The sequence below is a fragment of the Cricetulus griseus genome, chromosome 4 (assembly GCF_003668045.3).
Source record: "Cricetulus griseus strain 17A/GY chromosome 4, alternate assembly CriGri-PICRH-1.0, whole genome shotgun sequence".
NCBI lineage: Eukaryota > Metazoa > Chordata > Mammalia > Rodentia > Cricetidae > Cricetulus > Cricetulus griseus.
Genome location: NC_048597.1, coordinates 176,513,023 through 176,526,282, shown reverse-complemented (window position 1 = coordinate 176,526,282; position 13,260 = coordinate 176,513,023). Strand labels below are relative to the sequence as shown.

Sequence of the window (13,260 nt, the reverse complement as noted above, 5' to 3'; positions counted from 1 at the left end):
CAAGCTATAACAGCAAGAGCATGGTTTATTTCCACAATTTAAACATAAACAGAACTAAGAATGAAAAAGAGGAACTCAAGATAGTGGAGGAAAACAACATTGCTCTCCAGCACTATTGGCCACAATTTTCCAAGATGTGTTTTTAATAAAAAAACTGAAAAACGGCTTGTATTAAATTGTTTCAAAAGATGATCCTTATTTTAGTTTTCTTTGGAGCAGAACTAACTGAGTTGAGTTCTATTCCATGTTTTAGATATTATTTTTAAAAATTGTCTTCATACAGTATTTCTTGGAGATTAAAAGCAGGAGAAACACAACTTTATTCAGAGACAGAAAACAAAACTCAGGGTAGGGCCGGGAGACAGAGATCGTGCTCAGCTTTCTGAGTGAGTATGAAGAGCCGCTTTGTCTCTGTCAGACAAACCACTTCCTACGCAGTTTTGCATTACAGAAACTGTAGGGAACAGTGCAAGCTGTACTCATAAGGGAAGAAACAACAACAACAAAACCACAGACGAAAACCCAAATCCTGCTTGAAGGGATATTTGCCACCAGTGCTGCCAACAGCCTCCTCTCTCAAATGTTCTTAGCCTCCCATGACTTGGAGAATGTGAAACAGTAAAGCAGAGTGAGGCTGGAGTGGATCCGACCGGAGCGAGCGGTAGGGATGCGTGCATAGCACCAGTGTTTTCAAGTAATTAAGTTCAGCCTCGGACCAACTGAACTCAAGATTCACATTTTATGCTCTCTCCACAACCTGCCAGAGGGCAAAAGCTGTGAAATGCTTCAGCCTGGATACTCAGTGGTGGCAGGAACTGAAAGGCAGCTTTTTTTGTGTGGCTGAACTGGTGGGTCTCAGGGCTCTAAGCTACTTCCAGGTCAAGCATCATGCCTGTTGGCTTTCAACACCAGGTTTGGGACCGTCCCCTTTTCTCTTTTTAAAAAAATGAATAGCCTTCCTTTATGAATGACAACCTTTGCAAATGTACATACATACACTGAAAAGACATGAATAATTTTAAAGAACCAAAGATGCTTTTTCTTTATGAGAAATTGCTCAAAGAAATTGATCTTAGAAATAATATAACTAAAAATACATTTTAAAAGTCAATTTAACACTTATGGTGCTTGGACATTGAATTTATTGTCTGATTATGTATAGTTCTACATTTTAGACTCCATGAGCTTCAGATTCTGAAGCTCGTTGAAAAAGCTAAGCTCCTCAATATGGGAAATTCTTTCTGGCTGTACTTTTAGATGGTTACTATTTTTCTGCTTTCAAAAAATACTTTGAATCTCTCTCTATACATACTATTAACAGAATACCCCATTTAAATCATATTTCAAATACATATTTTATAGTACAATTTGCTTTATACCCAATATTTTGGGTGAAATTTGGAAGAATCAGTTGTCAATCATATTTCCTCTAGGTAAGTTTTCATATAGAATATTAAAATTTAAGTTGATATTTGGATTGTGAGCTATTTTCCCTGGGTACTGTTTGCATCTACTTGCAGTGGAGGAGACTGGACCATGGCATAGGCCCCCTGTCTGGCACTCCCTGCAAAGGGCTCATGCCCTGCCTTCCATCACTCACTCTTGGCGGTCAGACTTAGGGGTGCTAGCATGCAATCCGAGGAGAACACTAACACCAGCACTGACATGTTAAAATTCATTCTCTCAAGTAATAAAAAAAATATATAGGTAGATATACATATAGAGATCTGCAGCTGTGCTAATTACTTCAAAGAGCAGAGACAAAGAAAATAAACACTTGTTTCATAAGTTTAAATTCATTTTAAGTTTGCTATATTAAATTTAAAAATTAAAAAAATATCAACTTACTATAAACAATTTAAAATATGTATATACAACTTCATGGCCAAAACATTTGAGCAGTCCATGAAAACAGGAGATGCTTTGAGCTTACATTTCTGCTTACAATCCATACATGATTTTCCTACCTGTCTCTTTCACGAGACACCATAAAACAGTTGTCTAATCTTGTGGCAACCAAGTTTTTAAAGAGACTTTCTCATCACAAAGTATTTAATTACTTTACAGGGGAGCTAAAGAAGAAAGAACTGGGAAATAAGTGGCTCTCTCCCTATCTGTCACTGTTCTCTTTGTACACAAGTGACCTCCACTTTTCAATCCATTTACAAATGCATTCTCAAAAAGTGAAGTTTAGAGTCTAAAAGTGTTACTTTGTACACAGACTATACAATATATATTGGATTTATACAAATACACACGTCTTAAAGGTAAGGTTCTCCAAAGGTTTTTCGGCATTCCATCACCCCAGTACTTGGTGGCCTGTCACAGTTATGTGTACTCTTGACTTGACTAGGTGTAAGGCGATCATATGCCATCTTGTACTCTTTGTCAAATGCATCTGCAAAATGTCATTAACAAACAAGGATGATTGAGATTGACTACAATCAAGTTAATATAACAAACAATATGGAGACAAATAATGCTTTAAGGGTACTTCTGTCACCCACAGGTTCACAAATATGGAGCCTAAAGAAGGGGAGCCTTAGAGTACAAAGCATTTCAGAAGTAGGTAGCACAGATCAAACATCAGTGCTAAAAACCACTGAATATCATGCACACATTTTTGTAATTTGCTTTTCATGCTCAATTAAACAGTAAGAATAAGCAATGGAGCAAAGCCCCTTGTCACAGTCCTGCAGACAAGGTACTGCAGAAGCTGAGACAAGAAGATCATCCACTCAAGGCTTGCCTGGGCTACAGAATAAGATCAAGAAGAACCTGACTCAAAACAAAGAATAAAGTGCCGGGAATACAGCTCCGTGGTGGCACACTTGCCTTGCACGTGTGCCTGAAGCTCTTGGTTCAATTCTTAGCACTGAGGTAAAGAAAAATATCATAGTAATTTTCCTTAACAAAACAAGATTAAGAAAAAAATGGATCCATAATTTCTTTACCTTTAAATTTTATTTTTTTACAGTTAAATTTTAGTGCTAAGTGGTGGTGGTGTACACCTTTAATCCCAGCACTTGGGAGGCAGAGACAGGCAGATCTCTGTGAGTTCGAGGCCAGCCTAGTCTACAGAGTGAGTTCCAGGACAGCCAGGATTACACAGAGAAACTCTGTCTTGGAAAAAAAAAAAAGAGTAAAATCCTGAATATGCTCTGGAGTTCTACTGGGTAGAAAATAAAGGGATGGTAACTACAAGCATAGTGCTTCTTCTTGGTACCCTTCCTGTCTTATTAGTTAAAAGTATCTAGCAACTTCCCCAGTGGCTCCAGTGATTGAAACCCTTTTGACACTCTGGTTTTCCTAACCAGTTTTATCAGGTATTTTCCATGTACCCATGCCTATTTCTAGACTCTATTTGGTCCCACTGACTTTCCTACCTCTGTCTGATACTGGCCATACTACAGTGATATGGTCTTCTACAAGGGAAAGCCAACTAATGAATATTTCTTTAAATATTTCATGACTATTCTTTTTCTTGGTCAGATAAACCATGTAAATTTGAGATATTCAGATTCAGCCTAAGCTGGCCCTGATTAAACTTATGGTCCTCCTGTCTGAAACTCCCAAGTGCTAGCACTGTAAGCATGCACTACCATGTTTGGCTCATCAATGTTTACTCACGAATAATATTCTATCTGACAAATATGCCCACTTTGTTTCTCCACTTCTCAGAAGAGGCATGTTTGGACTTTCCCCATTTGGTTCATGCAGAAGCTCTGAGTGCATGTCTTCAGTTATCCTGGGCATCTATGTACAAGCAGGACTGCTGGGCCATACAGAGGACACACAGAACTGCTTCTGGTGGCTACATCAGTTTACATTCCCACCAGCAACATATGCGGGCCCCCATTTCTCCACATCCTTTTTGTTTTTTCTTATGATAGGTATTCTAGAAGTTGTAAAGTAGTGACTACTTGTGGTTTTTTGTTTTTGTTCTTTTTGACTTGCATTTCATGAATGAACAAAGATACTGAATCTTTCAGTCAATTTGTATATCTCCTTTTGGAGAGATGTTCAAATCCTTTGCCAAGTTATTTTATTTTATTTTATTTTTTGAGACAGGGTTTCTCTGTGTAGCTTTGGAGCCTTCCCTGTAACTCACTTTGTAAATCAGGTTGGCCACAAACTCACAGAGATCCTCCTGTTTTGCCTCCTTAGTGCTGGGATTAAAGGTGTGTGCCACCACCACCCAGCCTTTGCCAAGTTTTAAGTTGGATTATTTACTTTTGTTAAGTTACGTTTTTTGCTCATGTCATAGTGAATGACTGTATACCCCTGCACATATAAGCAGCATTAATTGGACTTAGTGTGCCAAAATAAAAAAGACATAAAATTGGGAGGGAGATATCTTAGGAGGACAGAAAGGGCTGGAGAGAGGGAGCAAAGATAAATTGTATATATGTATGAAATTTTAAAAATTTAAAAATTTAAATAAAAAGTTCTTTATACTGAATACTTTGCTTTTGTCAGATGTATGGTTTTCCTGTATCTGATATAGGGCATATACGTCAGATATATGAGTTTTGTGCTATCTTTTCATTTTTTGATGGAGTCTGCTCATGAACACCATTAACTCTGTTGATGTCCAGAGTGTGGTGTGTGTGTGTGTGTGTGTGTGTGTGTGTGTGTGTGTGTGTGTGTGTGTGTGTGTGTGTGTGTGCTCGCATGCACATATGCCAAGGTGCTCTTGTAAAGGTCAGAGGACACCTTGTAGAATTTCTAGAGATTGAACTTAGGTAGCTAGGTTCACTCCTCATGACTTACTCTGCTTGTTTTCTTATACAACCCAGAACTCAGGTGCAGAAAACATCTTGACCTGCTGAACCATCATACTGGCCCCTTCCTTGTGTTTTGGATGCTACTTTTAAGAAACTGCAATTTACTCCAAGGTCATGAGGATTTATACCTATGTTTTGTTTTGTTTTTTCCCTGTAAGGTGAATATATTTGTATCACTGAGTCATCTTGGTAGATTGACTCTTGTTATAAAATATTTTGGTCTCTAACTGTCTATTTTACTTGATTTTTAAATAGTCACTGTACTTCTCTTTTGAGGATGTGCCTGATTAGTTTTTTGTTTGTTTGCTTGTGTTTTTTGTCAACTCGACACAAGCTAGAGTTATAGGGAAGAGGTACCTCAGTTGAGAATATGTCTCCATTAGATTCTCTATAGGCAAGTCTGGTGGGTATTATCTTGATTAGTGACGGATATGCAGGTTCAGCCCACTGTGGGTGGTGCCACCTCTGGGCAGCTAGTTCTGGGTTGTATAAGAAAACAATCGGAGCAAATCACGATGAGCAAGCCACTAAGCAGGACTCTGCAGTGGCCTCTGCTTCAGTTTCTGCCTCCAGGTTCCTGCCTTGAGTAAAGCCTTAATTTCCCTCAGTGATGGATCATGACTTGGGAGTTATAAGCTAAAATAAACCTTTTTCCTTCCATGTTACTTTTGGTCATGGTGAGAAACTCTCACTAAGACAGGACTACTTGTATGGACTATCTTTTTAATCTTTTTACTTTCTATTATTTATAATGTGTCTCTTGAATATGGGCTACTGTTGAATCGTATTTTTTTTTTTAAAAAAATCCCATTCTTGTAACTTGCCTTTTACCTGCAGAATTTAATCAACTTACATTTAGTATAATCCATGATCAAGAAGGATTTGTATTTATAATTTTGATAGTTTTCCTTACATGTTTCTTCCCCTTAAGGTTAACCAGATATTTCATACCATACCATTTCAATGTCTTTACTGTTTCTTTTACTAGTTTTGAATCCTGCCAATCTCTGTACATTATCTTTCCAATTAAATATGAAAATCATTTGTCAAATTTCTTATTTTTCAGTCTCTAGTGTTTCAAATCTTTAAAATAAAGAGCAAATAAATAATCACAGTATTTTGCTCAAAGTTACCTGCATGTAATTTGAAACCTCTAGTGGGAAGGATAGGTTAATGCATAAAACATTTGTTTACAAACAAATACTGGATTCAATCCAGTCTGTTTCCTCTAGCCTTTTCCATCACCATCTCTTGATTTTCAATGTTTATATTTCTATTGAAACACATCCAAAGTTTCCCAACTTTATTTCAACTAGGTGACTAATGATTTCTAAAGTACAACACTCCCTGATGTAAGTTTTTTCCTTTAAAAATATTTAGTTATTTTGGAGGACTGTGAGGCTGGAGAGACAACTTAGCTATTAAAAGTGCCTGTTGCCATCATGAGGACTGAGTTCAAATCTCATGAACCCATGAGGTGGCTCACATATAGATTTATTTTATTTTTATTTATGTGTATGTGTTGTGTGACTGTATGTATGTGACTGTGTTTGTGTGCCTGTGTGTGGTTGCTCATGGGGGACAGAAGAGGGCACTGGATCCCTTGGAGCTGGAGTTACAGGTAGTTTATACGTTGCTTGACATGGGAGCTGGGAACTGAATTCTAGTCCTCTGGGAGAGCAGCAAGTGCTCTTCACTGTGAGCCATTGCTCTAGCCTCTGACTGTATTTACTTAGATCATACTTTCAAAGGTTTATTATTGTTGTTATTATTGTGCATGCAAAAGTACAAGTGTGTGTGTTATGATGTGCATATGTCAATATCAGAAGATACCTTTTGAGAGTCAGTCCTCTCCTTCCACAGTGGGACCAGGGATTGAACTCAGGTCGCTATGCTTGGCATGGCAAGTGCTTTTACCAACTGAGTATCATGCCAACTCTTACAGTTAGTTTTTAAACAAAGATTCTAAACACTGACCTCTATATGACTTTAATTCATATCTAAATAGTTTTAAATTTATATCTATTTACTGTGTGTATGTGCATGTATGCACATGTGTTATGGTGTGTGTACATAGGTTACAGAACAACTTGCAGGACTTGGATCTCTCCTTCTATCATATGTTTTCCAGAGCTAAAACTCAGGTCATCAGTCAAATTTAATGTGCTTAATGATATGGCACAATACTGAAAGCTTGAGAATGAGGTTAAGTTGCTTAACCTCCTGGATCCTTAATGTCTTAGTTAACATACAACTGTATACAACTGGTAATAGGACTATTCTCATAGAAACTTGTAGAGAATTAGAAAATGCATGGAGAGACTCACTATAGTATGAGGCCTAAGAGATTTTAGCTTATTATTTACCATCATGATACAATCCATGACTAAAGTATCTTTTACATTAGCTAAAAACCAACAACCAACCAACCAACCAACCAACCAAACAAAAACAAAGGTGGGGCTGGAGAGATAGCTCAGCAGTTAGGAGTGCTTACTGCTCTGACAGAGGCTCTGAGTTTGGTTTCCAGCACCCATGTTGGGTGGCTCATAACTGCTTGTAACTCCAGATTTAGGGGATCCAATATCCTTTTCTGGACCCCACAGGTACTTGAATTCAAATGCACAAACCCACATACTGATAAACACATTTAAAAATAATACATCTTAAAGAGATGATAAAAATAAAAGAACCATTTTCCTAAAAAGTCAATGTCATGATATAATTAAGACCACTAATGAAAACCCTTTAAAAACTATAATTATAATAATGAGTTACCTATATCAATGTTTTCTCTTCCCAGTGCCACAAGCGAGAGAAATAATATTTCTCTATATAAACTCCTGTGGGCCAAAAATATGGAAAAATGTTAGAATCCTTACAAATTCTATGTTCTCTTTTATGCTACATAAGTATAAGGATGATGGAGCAAACCGGATGCATGTAGTTAGAGAAATAACTCATTCATTTGAGATAAAGACTTACCGCTGTCTTTTAAAATGTGGACACTTATTCAGTGTCTCTAAAATTTGACTCATGGGTCCATAGACATCATTCATTTTAATGCTTTTCACCATACTTTTCAACAGTTCCTGGTTAAATGAGTTATCACTTTTTTGTAATAAATGGACCATTGGATACTTTTGAGCTATAAAAGAATAAAAAAGCAGATGAAGGAAACGTTCTTTGTAGAAGGGAGAAATAAATCAAACAGAAACTAACAAGTGTTAAAGAAGTTACAATGCATTAAAAACAAATTAAAGGCAATAGGTAAAGGAATATAAGTTTAAAAAAATAAAAGAAGAGAAATAGGAAATAGACAAATAATGATTAAAAATAGACCTGCAGAGTTTTGTGGCCTCAAACAGACAGAAACTAAAAGTAGTTTTCCTTAATATAGTCCCCTAAGGAAAGTCTGCATCAGCAGTCAGGGGCAGAAACAAACAAACAAAATAAGTAAAAGAAGAAATTGGGACAAACAATGTTCTTCAAGCTGAACTGTACAAAACACAAGCAAGCCCTTCACCACATACAGAGCAGCCCTTCCAAACAAAACCAGCAGCACTAATAAATCAATCAATACTCACTCTCAAACAAAAGAGTGCGGTTCTGACCTGTAAGACAAAAAAGCACAATGCTATACAAGTCAATTATACATGCTGAGGCTTTTTAAAGTAAGAGGAGATAACTCTCCTGAAGTCAGTATTCTATGACATCACTTACTATGGGCATTCCAGAGGATGTACAGGGGTTGCCCTGGATCCTGATGTAATTTCATGTTGTCCCATAACATCTGTATTAAGACATATTTACTATCTTCGGACATACAGTGGCGGGGAATCTGTTGCAAAATAAAAGTTTATTACTGATCCTTACATAATTTTGTAAATATTTTATAAAGCCTGTCTTAGTAGGGTTTCCATTGCCATGATAAAACATCATTACTAAAAGCAACTTGGAGAAGAAAGGGTATTTCAGCTTACAACTCCATCCCCGAAGGAAGTCAGGGCAGGAACTCACAGGAGGAACCTGAAGGCAGGAACTGAAGCAGAAACCATGGAGGAATACCGCTTACTGATTTTCTCCCCATCGCTTACTTAGCCTGCTTACTTATAGCACTCAGGACCATCTGCCCAGAAGTGGCCCCACCCACAGTGGGCTTGGCCTTCCTCACATCCACCACTAATTAAAAAAAAATACACCACAGGCTTGCCCAAAGGCCAATCTGATGAGGGCATTTTGTCAATGGAGGTCCCATCTTACGAAACAACTCTAGCTTGTGTCAAGTTGATGTAAAACTACATACCACAAAGCCTCATAAAAATTTAAAGATACAGACATAGGAGAGAAAAAAAGAACAGAAAATTACTTATTTCTATATTATTTGATACCCACTGAAGGAAGATTTGTTGAGGTAAGAGGCTATTTATCTCTAAATCTCTAAGCAGCAGATTTAACAAGGCACTGGGGGAAAGTGAGAAGGGACATCACATGGAGCTAATCTTGTCCCTGCTCAAGAGTCCATAGAAAAACAAATCCAATAGGCCTATTCCCTCCACCCACTATTTCTCAGTTTAAGACCTTGACCAGCCAAGACAATTATGGATGACTTAATATCTGTTACTCATCTATTATGTACTAGAAAAAACAAGCAAAGCATATGCATGGTCACAGACATGAAATGCAAGGGAGAAGACAAAAAGTCCCTGAGCTTAGAGACTGCACTTCAGTTGTCCTTCCTAAGAAAAGGTAAAAACACCCTCATAAAACAACATATCAGGACTGGATAGATGGTTCAGTGGGTTAAGTGCCTGGTGCACAAATGTGAGGAGCTGAGTTCAAATCACTAGAACACATGTAAAAGCTGGACACAGTAATGTGAATGTCTATAATTCCAGTGCCCCCATGAGGAGATGGAAGGTGGCAACAGAGAATTCCTAGGATCTTGTGGACTGGCAAGCCTACAGTATATAGCAGAAAAACAACAAAAAGACTCTGTTTCCAAACAAGGTGGAAGGTAAGTGCTAACTCCTGAAGTTATCCCTGGACCACAGGATGCGTCTGTACTCACACACACAGATAAAACAAAACAAAGCAAATGACCACATAGAAATGTAAATGTAAAATGGCCAAAGATGCATCCCAGTAGTGGAGTCAGTCCTTGTCTAGTATGTATGAAACCTGGTTGTGAGCCTCAGCATGATTTTTAAGAACCCAATTAAATAAATGAATGAACATAATAAGATTCAGAGAGAGGGAATGATGAGACAGGCAGTGCATACTTGCAATATGAAACAAACACCCTCCTGAAAAGTGGTTGTCTTCCTCATATTTGAAAGAGGGAAGGGGGAACTAACTCAAAAACCTTTACTGTAAGAGTAATTTCTGTATTATTCTTCAAGTGATACCAAAACTCAGTCATGTTTGAGTTATTTTGGGAAGGCTAAACCCACAACTACATCACCACTGCTAGTCTGCAAATATAACTGAAGACAGTTAGTTCTGTTATGTGATGATTCAGATGGTAGTGAAAATACCAAACATAAAAATAAGCCTTACTTTGTGCCATTAGGAACATATAAACGGTATGATGAGGATAGTAGCATTGCTTTTTAAATTTACTCTCGTACCTTTGAATACTTGTTACAATGCTCAGAAGAAAGAATCAATCCAGGCAAGTTACTGGGCAAGTCGAGCCGTCTAAAATACCACACCAGGTTCCAAAAGACAATTGGATGATGGTCCACAAAGTCTGCCACTGTTATTGCATGGTCACCTTCATTTTCCAGTAAACTCTCAAGTTCCTTCCACACCACTAAGGGACTAAGGTATGGGACAGTGACAGGGTCTGGACTCGGAAGGTGCCATTCTAACCCTAAAGAATCCTGTTGAATAAAATCACACAGGACAAATGTAAGAATGACGACACATTACTATTTTAAATTTAAAGCATACCTTAAAATGTCTGTGATTTCCATGTGTAGAAAGGTAACAGAACTATATCATAGAATGGGACTATTTGTGACAGTAATATAATTGAAGCTAATAAAGTTCTTTGGGACAAAGGTTACAAGATTGTGTAAATGATCAATTTACAAACAAGAAAAACACTCAAATACATACTGTAGCTCCTTGCAAAGTTGCTGGCAGGCTGCCTGTAGGGATGAGCTTCTGACCTCCAGGATCATCCTTATCCAAGGGGCCACAAGTACTAATGCTCCTGGCCATTGGGAATAGTGGGCACTTTGATACAACTGTTTTCGATCTGTGAGCAGGGATCTGAATACTTCGAGCACAGGGATTTTCCTGCAGTTTAGATTTGCTTGGACATTTAAAAAAGAAAAATCTTATCAGTGCCTAGACTTTCTTAACTCACCTCATCTTATTTCATATCATCTTATCTAGAAAAACCATGCTGTTCTTTTTAGAATCAGAGCTAGACATAGCAAAATAAATAAAAGAAAATGGATACATACTCTTTGAGGGCTGAGGTGGGGACATAAGGGACATATAACGAGAGAAGGTGAATACAGACTTTGTGTTTTATAGTCTTATGATCAAATGGGTTGTGTTTAGCCTTGGCAGTAGTACACAGGCATTTTCTTTCTCTGAACATGCATCTGACAACACAGCTTCACTTATTTGGCTACATATGGTGAATCTGGCTTTTGCAAAAAACTTTTGCAAAAAAGAGCCAAGTTTCTGCATTTAAATATAGATTACTTATATTGGATTGCTATATATGCTTTTAATTTTATAGCTCTATATCAGCTCCAAGTTTTCTTACACTACTAAATATTCATAAACAGAAAATTGGATATTCTAAGATAGAAGTTCCTGAAAAGATGGAGAAAACCTGGTGACTTTAAACTTAAAGTATATTACAGATTTTTAAAAATTTTTTTATTTTTTGGTTTTTCGAGGCAGGGTTTCTCTGTGTAGCTGTGGAGCCTGTCCTGGCACTCACTCTGGAGACCAGGCTGGCCTCAAACTCACAGAGATCCGCCTGCCTCTGCCTCCCGAGTGCTGGGATTAAAGGCGGGCGCCACCAACCCTCGGTTTACAGATTTTTTTTTAATCTTTAAAGACTGGCATGGGATCATGGTGGCACACATCCATAATATTAGAACTTGGGAGATGGAGGCAGGAGAATAAGGAGCTCAAGGTCATTCTCAAGGTCATTCTCAATTACATAGCAAGTTAAAGGCCAACCAGGGTCACACAAGATCCTGTCTCAAAACAAACAAACAAAACAGAAGCAAAATACTGGTAACACTTTAACTTTGGAGGCTCATAAAGTTTAACATACAAACATTTAGACTTAAATAGTTATGACATTAGAGCACTTTAATATCTCTTTAATTATGGGTAAAGATTTAAGATAATGAGGGGCTGAAGGGAGGGAGAGTTAAAAGCATTTGCTGCTTTTGTAGAAGACCTGGGATCAGTTTCCAGCCTCCACATGGTGGTTCGCAACCATCCCTAATTCCAGTTTCTGAGGGCATGAAGCCTTCTTCTGGATTCCATGGGTATTACATACATATTTTGCCCTTAAGCCTTCTTCTGGATTCCATGGGTATTACATACATATTTTGCCCTTAGATACATGCAGACAAAATTCTCATACATACAAAATACAAATAAATAAAAATCTTTTTTAAAAACTTAAGATAATGAATTTATTTTTCACAGAAATCCATCCATCCATCCATCCAAAGCAAGGTCTTGTTATAGACACCAGATCATCTTTAAACATCATCCTTTCTCTACCAGTTGAGTGATGAGTAACAGAATGTACTTTTTTTTTTTTACAGAAACTTATACCTTAAAATGGTCCATTTTTTCTGTCCCATGTCTACAGCATGTATAACATATATAATTATGTTCTCCACAGTCATACTTACTTATTTAGATCAAAATTTCCTTGAACAGAAAGAGTGGATGTGTCAAGACCAGAGGCTGATGCTGAAATGCAAGACTGCCTTGTCTGATTTGAGAAGGAGGATGCAAAATGCATGGTTTCTGTAGATGAGCTGGACTTCAAGAAATATCTACAATGTGAACCAAGGACATTTTGAAAACAGGTATTTTAGGAACAATATCCTTAAGCATAATGACAGAAAGGGCATACTGTTACCTTCCAGGTCGTCTTAAATCTCTGATTTCAACATTCAGAAAGGGTAAGAAAAGATTGCCACAAAATGGGCATGTAGTATTGAGATTTGAATCATCTGCTGTCCAGCCAGCCATGATTTCCTCATCATGGACAAGACAATCACATGTTCTACACCGAGAGCAACTTGAGATGAGAACCTAGGGAAGAGAATATTTTACTAAGCAAGCTGGTCTGTGTATATTTCAAATTAAAACCTACTTTAGCTAAGAAGCCCATTGGAAAATTAAAGCTCACAAAGATTCTGACATTAATCAAAAGATTCCAGCATGTACAGCCACATACTGTACATTAAAGCCA

The 13,260-nt window shown here is 37.5% G+C and overlaps 1 protein-coding gene across 1 annotated transcript in view; it reads right to left on the bottom strand.

Annotated features, from left to right (window-relative positions):
• Dennd4a (DENN domain containing 4A) overlaps nucleotides 1–13,260 on the bottom strand; it is a 104,206-nt gene continuing 90,946 nt past the window's right edge. The window contains exons 26-34 of the mRNA XM_027411361.2: nucleotides 12,925–13,100; nucleotides 12,692–12,838; nucleotides 10,911–11,109; nucleotides 10,418–10,672; nucleotides 8,511–8,628; nucleotides 8,375–8,401; nucleotides 7,773–7,935; nucleotides 7,566–7,630; nucleotides 1–2,398 (exon numbers count right to left, since the gene is read on the bottom strand). Of these exons, the coding sequence (XP_027267162.1) occupies nucleotides 2,262–2,398; nucleotides 7,566–7,630; nucleotides 7,773–7,935; nucleotides 8,375–8,401; nucleotides 8,511–8,628; nucleotides 10,418–10,672; nucleotides 10,911–11,109; nucleotides 12,692–12,838; nucleotides 12,925–13,100 (1,287 nt within the window). The 3' untranslated portion in view covers nucleotides 1–2,261. The remainder of the gene's footprint in view (nucleotides 2,399–7,565; nucleotides 7,631–7,772; nucleotides 7,936–8,374; nucleotides 8,402–8,510; nucleotides 8,629–10,417; nucleotides 10,673–10,910; nucleotides 11,110–12,691; nucleotides 12,839–12,924; nucleotides 13,101–13,260) is intronic.